Source organism: Vigna unguiculata, chromosome 6, assembly GCF_004118075.2.
Source record: "Vigna unguiculata cultivar IT97K-499-35 chromosome 6, ASM411807v1, whole genome shotgun sequence".
NCBI lineage: Eukaryota > Viridiplantae > Streptophyta > Magnoliopsida > Fabales > Fabaceae > Vigna > Vigna unguiculata.
This window is the reverse complement of record NC_040284.1, coordinates 17,344,491-17,354,554: the sequence shown is the minus strand read 5'-3', so window position 1 is coordinate 17,354,554 and position 10,064 is coordinate 17,344,491. Positions and strand designations below refer to the sequence as shown.

The 10,064-nt window shown below is 30.2% G+C and overlaps 1 protein-coding gene across 2 annotated transcripts; it reads left to right on the top strand.

Annotated features, from left to right (window-relative positions):
- The first annotated feature begins 201 nt into the window (after window positions 1-201).
- LOC114188111 lies at window positions 202-5,457 on the top strand. 2 transcript variants are annotated; one of them, XM_028076639.1, is made up of 4 exons: window positions 202-345; window positions 848-881; window positions 3,641-4,863; window positions 4,990-5,457. In XM_028076639.1, the coding sequence occupies exons 3-4, from the start codon at window positions 3,661-3,663 to the stop codon at window positions 5,125-5,127; spliced, it is 1,341 nt and encodes a 446-aa protein (XP_027932440.1). In that variant the 5' UTR covers window positions 202-345; window positions 848-881; window positions 3,641-3,660; the 3' UTR covers window positions 5,128-5,457. The 2 variants fall into 2 exon arrangements, with proteins under 2 accessions (XP_027932440.1, XP_027932441.1); XM_028076640.1 differs by having other exon boundaries at window positions 834-881.
- The last annotated feature ends 4,607 nt before the right edge of the window (window positions 5,458-10,064 follow it).

The window sequence follows — 10,064 nt, the reverse complement described above, 5'->3', positions numbered from 1 at the left end:
TATATGTTTTCATTTATTATTAAAGTATCAAATTTATCACCCGCCGGTGACACCAGACGAGGAAAGTCAGCACCGCATTGGATTAAAGAAATACTCGACATACATGATTCGATACGTGTCATGCTATTACTGTACCGTGATTAGACATTCAATAACAGCCATGTACTTTAGTACCCCGTGTGCGTGCGTTCGTGTGTGACTGTGCACTCTCTTACACTGCACCACCTCGCTCTCTCCGTCTAAATAGCTTCCACTTTCACGTTCTTCTTCTTGTGCGCCTTCTGCATAATTGAATCTCAACTCTCTGAATCTGAATCTCAACGCAACCTTGTTGTTCCCAGCACGGTAATTTCTCTCCCCTTCCCTTTCTGTATCAAAATTTCATCAATTTAGCTCTTGCATGTTGGTTTTTAACTTTTTTTTTTTTTTAATGTTTTGATTCGAATCCATGCGAGGGATTTTTCTCGGGTGTGTTTTTTTACTCTTGATTTTGGAAATTGAAGAAAAATATGAAATGGGGTATGACAAAAAGGATTTTGTTTCCTCGGGGAGAGGTTAAACCCTTGGATTGTGGTGTAACCGTGTAAGGGTAATGGGATTCTTTTTAATTTTTCGTTTTTCGATCAAATTCATGTTTTTGTTTTTTGTTTTATTTTTGTTTTCCTGAGCTGAAGTTTTTACTGGTTTCCGGAAGGAAAAAATGAAGTGGAAAGGAAAAAAAATGTTATTTTTTTGAAAATCCAATTCTTCGGTGTTGTTGCGTTGTTTTTGTATATTTTATTTTTTAATCAGTATGTTTTAGAGTTAACGGGCCTATGTTTCATGGTTATAAGGATTTCATCTGCAGGTGTTCGTTTTTGCTGCCAAGGTTACTGAGAGAGGTTCGGTGCCAGAAACTTTTTTCCCTTGCAATTTGATTTATTTTTCTAATGAATGACTATTTGTGAGCTTTTTGTGGTTTTGGTGATGTTTGTAATCCATATTTTCTTTGTGCTTGAATTACTTATAATTTAATACCTTAACTTTTCTCTTCGTGCTATCATATTGTGTTGATTTTCATATGGGTTATGTTGTATCCCCAATCACTTTTATTGCCAGGCTTGCTCTTGTAGAAATTGCCTGAATAGTCTGTACTGTTCCATTGGTTGAAGCTTGTCTTTTTGTTATGTTTTGTGGGGAAATGAGAGGTGTTTCTCTTTTTGTCTTTTAGTCATATTTTAGCTGCCTGTGCTAAAACCTTATTCAGATACATACTCACAATTGAAATATGGATTCTATCTGCCTTCAATTAAGTATATTATCATGTACGTGATGAAACTTCTTTCCACTTTGTTTGAATGCTCGTTGGAATGGCGAGGAAAAACATAGAATGGAATGAAATAAAGAGGATAGAAATTCAGATGAATTACAGTGAAGTTTTAAAGTTGTTTGGATTGATGGAATTAGGAAGGAATGATACAAAATGTTTTCCTTATGATTATTTGATTAGATTGAAAAGTAAATAAAATTAAAATAATAGCTTGACAATTTGAGCTATTGCACCTAAACACCGTGAGTTCAAAGTTTTCCCTATCTGTATAGTTATCTAAAATTTGTAGCCAGAATATGTTTTTGCACATTCTGTCATTGGGTTTACTGGGAAAAAGGATCAAGAATATTACCATCCTTTGCTGTGGCTCAACTATTATGTATTAGAAATTTCTGCTACAATATTATGATTTAAGAATCAGTTTTAATCATTATGTTCCTGCTAAGTTGCCTTTAGGCTTTGCTGCCATTGACATCTCATGAGAGAGATAATGAGATAATAAATAGGTGAAACTTTTTCTCTTTACATGTGTGGCATCATGACTAACTTCGTTTAGCTATGATGTTTATTTTCAAACTTCATTCGAAAGAAGTAAAATCTCATCGGGAGTTTTTCTATTATTTTTAACCATCTAAAATGGGTATAAAACAATTTTTTTTTCTATTCTACTTCTATATTGGTGTATTGATTATTTTTAATTCTCCCCCATTCCTGCTTTCAAAATAATTTGATTTACTTTGAGATTTCCATGATCTCTTAGTATGCATAAACAACTGCCACTTTCATGTATCTTAATGAATACTATGTTTTTTTTTATCAGCTTTAATGAATTCTATGCTATTATGCAAAAGTAAGAGCTTTTTCTCAATACAATGTTTTATTTACTAAGTAACTGCATAACCTACCTTTGAAGGTTTCAGTTTTATGCGTTATAGAAGAATTTCTTCTATCACTCTTTAGAAACTGTGGGCATACTTCTCTGGCCTATTTGGGTGAGGTAATTGAGAGTAATGAGTATTTGTTTATTTGGGATTGAAGAAATCAAAATATTTTAACATTGCTGAGTTGTATTTTAGGAAGGAATTTTGGAGTATTCAGTTTTGCCATATGTATGAAATGAACAGACAAACCCATTTTGCATTGTACAACCAGTGGCCAGCATGAGGTGGCTCCGTTTCTTTTCCTACTCACTGTCTAGAAACTGCACAAAATATCTTTAAAAGGAGGAACTAGTTTGGTGCACTATCTTATATTTCTTATTCTAGGGCTTCATTTTCTTTTGTACATCATGGATTTTTTTTTAAAACTTTATATGAGGCGTGAATTTTCCTTAATTTAGGTATAGCCTGTTGCTAATGTCAGGTGATTAGGGTGCATATAAATTATTAACTAGGAATTCACTTAAATTAATACAAATGAAATGTCCACTTAATACCATGTAACCAAAGTTCAAAATGAATTTAATGTTATAATCGTCATCGTTGGAAATATAGGATTTGAGAGGGATAATACAAGAAAAGAGTGGGAGTAAAAGAAATAGTATGCTAAGATGAATGTGTTGCTCCACAGGATCGGACAAGAAAAGAAATAATTATTAATGAATAGATATTGGTGTCATATCTACTGAGGAAAAGATTGTTGAAAATTGATTATGATAGTTGGAACAACCAAGGTTATCAAATTTAGATTCAAATCATGAATCGCCATAATTTTTGAATCGTCAATCATAATGTGTATTGATCCATAAGATTTAGAGACAAGGAAAAAATAACTTAAATTGCCAGCGTATTATTAATTTTAAACTAGAAATTGATAAAACAACTTGACCATAAATAATTCTTCAAATAAAACTATAAGTTATATCTAGTATTATCAGATGGAAGTGCCATGGTAGATGACAAGAATTTAGCCGACCACCATGGTGGTGTGGTGGATTTAAAAAGGTGGCCATCATACGTGACCTACTGGTGGCCATGGTGTGCTGATGGAGGAAATAAGAGAAAATTAATAAATATAAAAGAGAAAAGGACTTGGGCAATGCGGCTTGACACAATAAAAATTTGAACACAATTTGAATGGAAACTCTATTTTGATGTCGTGTCTGGTATTCATGTTTGTGTTTGTGCTTCATAGGTCATACTAGTTTTACGATGTAGTGTTTTGAGGAGGAGGTTAATCACTGTAGAAGCAGACGTCAAAACTTTTTACTTACTGAGAAAATTACAATCCTATCATGGTGACATTAATTATGCTCCAAGTGGTCTATAAACTGTTTCTGCTTTTTTTTTTGGTAGCTTATACAAATTTTTGTAATCTTTGCATGAACACCAGAGTAACAGAAATTACCAAAGATGGATCAACAAAACCAAAATAACACTCCAGATGGTTCAGGAGACGTGCCTTTGAAGCGGAAGCGTGGTCGTCCAAGGAAATACCCAAAGCCAGATTCAGAAGAGAGTTCCTATATCCTAGTTAGTCAAAATAAAAGGCAGAATCCTGTTCGTGCAGAACAAACGCCTGTGCCTCCTGGCTTTGAAACAGTTAATGGAAGTCAACAATTTCAAAGGGGTCAAGAGAGTCATTTAAATAATGCAATGGTGGGTCAACTAGTTTCTGGTGTAATTGAGGCAGTATTTGATGCTGGATATTTGCTCAGTGTTAGAGTTGGTGATTCTGATACTACTTTGAGGGGGTTGGTCTTCAAGCCCGGACGATACGTTCCTATCTCGCCTGAAAACGATGTTGCTCCGAGTGTTCCAATGATCCAAAGAAATGAGGTTTCCTTCCCTTCAAGAGCTGCACAGTTTCAAACTCCTCTCCCAAAGGAGAGGAATGAACAGGCAGTGAATGTTCATAGAGTAGAAACTCTTGCAATGAATGGCTCACCGTCTGTCCCTCAGATACCTAGAGGAGCTGTTAGTTCAAGTAACTTGGTTGCCTCTTCTGGAAAGAATGTGCCTTCTGTGCCTTCTGTGCCAGGCCAGATCACTCATCAACTACCCAGAGGTAATGTGGTGCCTGTATTGCTCCAACCTAATAATTTTACAAACGGGGTGCCAGTTTCTAATCAAGCTTCACAAGTCAACACCCAAGTTTCTCTAGGGAGTGGAGTGATTTCTTCCAAAGAAATTCCTGTAGATGGAAACCCTTCACTTGTATCTCACACTCAAACTATCTCACACTCAACCGGCATGCAAAGTGAAGATGCTCGTCCACCACATAATCAATCTTCATCTCATGTGGTGAATGAAGATGAAGCCAAATCTATGAGAATGCCTGGCATGCCTTTTGAGCATCTGGTTACTGAAGTTGTCAAGAGGATCCAAGATCCTTCAGATGCCATGGATAATGAGACTACTGACAACTGCAAATCAGGTGATAATATGGTAGAGAAGGATCCAAGTGGTACTCAGGAAGACAAAGTTAATGACGTAGATCAACCCATCTTGATTAAGCCACTGCAAGCTGTACAGTCTTGTCCTCAGGAAAGCTCTGCATCTGCTCCCAAACCTTCGGACTACACCGAAACTGGTAGAATGACTGAGCTTTTGCAGGTAAAACAAAGGATTTAACCTATTTGTATTTCTTAGGGGTGATGGAAGAAACCGACACTTTGTTACCCTTTAGTTGCTATGTACCTAAATTGTGACATATGTATTAATGAGCTATAATTTAACAAGGTTTTTCAACATAACAATACGGAGAACCAGGCATCCAAAGCAGCAGAGTTAGAATCTGGAAACAAGTTGGATGATATAAGAAATTTAGGAACTGGACTTGAAGATGGTGGAACTATTCAATCAACAAAGCCTTTCTGAGCATTGAGTCTGGTTTATAATTGTTATCATTAGTGGCTACTGTGCCACCTTGTTTATCTGTCATGAGTAGGTAACATATCTGTGATGGTGAAATATTTAGCTTTTAGTTCTAATCTTAATGATGTTAAACATTTTCAAACGTGCAAGCCTCATTGAATTTGGTGAAGATAGCTTGTTATAGCTATAATTAATTGTTTTATATTAGAGACCAGTCCTTCAAGTCGGATGTTAATTACTTTCTTAGGAAATCAAATATTGTCCAAAACTTCAATTAAATGTTTCAAGCCATTTTATGAGGCAGTCAATTGTACCGTGTGCTTTTGTTATTCACTGTTGTCTTTGTTGCGCATCTGGTTTTTTCTTTGAAACAGCATTGGCGTATTCTGTGATAGTTTTGTTCCTTGAAAAAAAAAAACTGTTGTTTTCACTGTGATGTTCATTTGGTTGATGAATTAAGTGGTGGATGTATAGATTCCAGTTGGGGAAGCTCAAAAGTAATTTTACTCCTAAAGTAATAAATTTTTACTCCTTTTTCTTTGGAATAGGAGAATTTGCATTACAATTTCCAGAATCACATTTTCAACTTTTGTCCAAACATAGCCTAAAGGAGATTCTCATTATGTCTTGGGTTAGAGAGAGGCTTTGGTGATGCATACATAGTATATGCACTATTGATATTAGAGTCTTCTCTTTTTAAACCATTGAGTTTTACATTGATATATATATATATATATATATATATATTCACGTATATCCCAATCTAAAATGAGAAAAATGGTAATAATTGTTCCAATACATTTGATTAAGGATTCACAAGTAACAATGTAATATCCTTTCTTCTATGATTTCTAATGCAACTTCAATAATAATTTTATCAATTCCTTATTAAGTGTTTTAAAGGGAGTGGTAAGTAAGAATTTTTAAATATTATATGTACAACCCATTTAAAAAGGCATTTAAACAAATAAAAAAAAGTCTAATAAATCCAAATCAACCAGTCACTAAACAGAAAATCAGATTTGGTGAAGTTAATCTCTACTTTGTATATTCCCTAAATCTTAATATTTGTTTTAAGGAATAATTTCAATCTAATTGTTTTGGAAAATAAACCACAACTTCACACAAATAATTGTAACCATAATTTCATTTGATTCCATCTTACATCAATAAATTACAGGTGTGAAATGGTGAAATCAATCATTTTATTATTTAATTCCACTTTCCAAAGTTATTCTTTCAAGTTTCAAATAACTTGTTCTCTATTCATAATCCGAATCTAGTTTTTTAACATAAAAAATTTTACGTTAAAATTTTGATATAATAAAAATTAAGTTTTTCAGTTACAATTACTTTTAATTAGAATGAATATTATGTATTTAATTTTTATAGCCTACAATTTCTGTTTTTATTTATTTATTTATTTATTTCTAATGTAAACAAAAGTAAAAAAAAGTATTTGTTATATACATTTTTAAATATATTAATAAGCATATCATCTTAAAATATTACTATTAATACTATATATTAATACTGTTACATAAACAAGTTTCAGTTAAATTTAAACTTTTCTTCAATGACTCAGTAAATATCTTTTTCTCATTAAGTAGTTTAATCTGAAATATCAACAAGTAATTAAATAAATACAAAATATTGTGTTAGAGCCACTTGACGTATTAGAAAATTCTGCTACACTTTTATGATTTAAAAATTAGTTTTACTATTCATGTTTACCTGATTTTCATCTCTTGCTCACGTATTTAGTCTTCTAATTTTATAATTGTGTGAATTTAGTCAATTTAATCACATTTTATTACATTTATTTAATATTTCAAACATATTTCAGGCTAACATTTGAGTTGTTTACCGTGTTTGACATATTTTTATTTCAAGTTTAACTAAGAAACTATCATAAAACACATTTGAAACAAATAAACTTAACTAAATTTGATTAGAAAGACTAAATTCACGCCGTTCTAAAATTTAGGGACTAAATTAGGTCAAAATTTTAAAAAGAATCTAATTTCAACTTTTACTTGAAAGTTAAGAAATCGAAAACATATTTAACCCATTAAATTTATATTGATTTTTTTGTTCACGTATATCCCAATCTAAAATAAGAAAAAATGGTAATAATTGTTCCAACACACTTGATTAAGGTGATATCTTATTTATTTGATCTGCACATTTTAGATGCTTTCTCCGGATTTAATCATTAAAATCAAATTGTACTACGGCAAGATTGAGGAGTTAAGGAACATTTTGGACCGAACAATTTCTTCTTTTGAGTAAGTTCATTTTTTTATCCTTTTTTTTTCGAAGCAATATATTTTCTTCTTATATGAGACTTTTCTATACTCTAGGCACAACGGCCACCGGCAGAACTATGATATGACAGGGGGAGCCACGGCTCCCCCATTTTTTTTTTGAATTTTTTTATATATATTTATATATTTTTTAAAATTATATTATATATTATTTATATTAAGATTATATTATGGAAAATTATAATAAAAGATAAAATAAAAAAATTTAACAGAGACATTAATTTATAAAAGATATTAGGTTTTTTTTTTTCTAACTATAAGATCTTTCCACCATGTAAATTATCATGAAAGTGTGTGAAGAGAGATAAATACAAAGAGATAGATTGGGAAATAGAGGTTGAAAACACATAGATTGAGATTCATGTATACATTCTTGCACGATCTCTCACAAATGAAGGTTAGTATCTTATTATGATTTATGTATGTTAATTAGTTTATGATACTTTTTAGGATGTTTCTTCCAAATTAAGTTTATTCCAAATTAATATAAACCCTAATTATGATTTTAGGGATTCTTTTATGAAATTGGTATGAACCCTAATTATAATTTTTTCCTAAATTATTATAACTCTTAATTATGAAATTTAGGGATTTTGTGTTTTTCACCACCTATGGTAATTTTTTTTAAGTTTTGAATTTATACAATATTTCTTATTTAATTAAAGTAGTATGAGTTTTGTTATGTTTTGCAGTGTGATAATTGTGATTTGTGAATATAAATTTTATTTTTTCTAAATAGGTGAGAGGTGATAAATTTATATTAGAAAGATTATGATAAAAAGTAAAAAAAATGATTCCTTTTTTTTCAAAGAGGAAGGTTTGTGATGAAGATGAAAAAGAGATGCATTTACGTTAACTAAACCAGAAATTTAATAAGAACCAAGAATTTAAGACAATATAAAACAAATCTCTAAAGTTCTCAGAGTTACATATAATGAATTTAAAAATTCATTAGAACGTGATTTGAAAAAACGACATCAAATTTTACAATATCACCAAATCAAATTGATGAGATACGAATGACTTATCTAAAATAGTATTCATGAATTGGTATCATGATATAATAGCATGATATAATAGCGAATGATAGTAATATTTTTTTGAATTCTACTATTATGTGTGTTTGTTTTAAGGAGAGGAAATGAAGAGAAAAAAATGAATAGTTTTTTTTCTAAAGAAAAATTATATATAACAAATCTAATTTGGCCCCCCTACAATTTTAATCCTAGTTCCGTCACTGACAACGGCGGACCTACTTAGGGACTAGGAGGAGCCGTGGCTCCTCCAAACTTTTAATTTTATTATATATATATATATATATATTTAAATATTTAAAATTAATATTATTATATTATTTTTAGTGTTTAAAAATAAAATAAAAATTAATTTGATGGATTAATAACTGGATTAAAGAGATTAAAGTTCTATATCTAGTTATAAAGTTTTTCAGAACAAGTCATCAAAAAAGTGTGAAATAAAATAAAGACAAATTAGGAAAAAGAAATTGGAGAACATAGAGGATAAATAATGCATACTCACACGATCTCATGAATAAGTATCCTAGTATGATTTATGTATGTTAGATTATGATTCTTCTATTACAATATTTCTTCCAACTTAAGTTATTTTAGACTTTGAAGTTGTGTAATAGAGAGCAAGATTACTACTCTACTATAAGGTAAGGGAAGCCAATCAATTATTAGTTTTCTTAAAATATTAAGTCTTGCTTTTAAGATTTAATTTGGGATATTCATAATTTGATCTTTTTGTAAATAGATGAGAGGTGACAAATTTATATTAAAAAAATTATGACAAAGAGTAGAAGAATTGATTCTTTTTTTTCAAGAGAAAGAGTTGTGATGAAGATGATAAAAATGCATCTACGTTATCTAAAATTGAGAAACTTTATGAGAATCCAAAACTTAAAAAAAACGAAAAACAACTCTCTAAGGTTCCTAAAGTTACATATAAAGAATTTGATAAATTTTTATGTTACTCTTTCATATATATTTATTGTCATATTGTTTGGATTCTATTGTCATGAGTGTTTGTTTTGAATAAAAAAAATATCTAAAAAACTGAAATTTTTTAATTAAAAAAAATAATTTAGATATAACAAATATAATTTGGTCCCCTAAAATTTATGTTCTAGTTTCGCCACTATATATATATATTAAAATGTCGGATTATTCAAATATTCAATTGACATTTGGAGTTCTTATAAGAGATTTTCCAGTTAGAGCAATAATACTCCATAATTTCTTAAACTATGGAACACAAGGTTATAAAAAAAAAAGGTAGCCTAAATATGTCACATTCTATAAATAGTTTTTTCTTCATTGATTTCTACAATTTCACACACCCCCTAATTATCAAAATGGTTATTTTACTCTAAATTATTGATATTTTGATCTACATTTTTTTGACCTATTTTTAATCTATTACTTTAATTATTATTTAATTATTTATTTTAATTTTTTTAATGATATGATGTGATGATTTAAGGATGATTAGAATAATAAATTAAAAATAAATAAATAAATAAAATCAAAAAATCATTATTTTTTTTAAATGGTAATTTTACTCTACATAAAAGTGACTTTTAGATAATTT

Coding starts and splice junctions, on each gene's coding strand:
- LOC114188111 (XM_028076639.1), top strand. CDS start 3,661: ATGGATCAACAAAACCAAAATAACACTCCAGATGGTTCAGGAGACGTG. Junction 4,864..4,989: donor GAATGACTGAGCTTTTGCAG/GTAAAACAAAGG, acceptor TAATTTAACAAG/GTTTTTCAACATAACAATAC.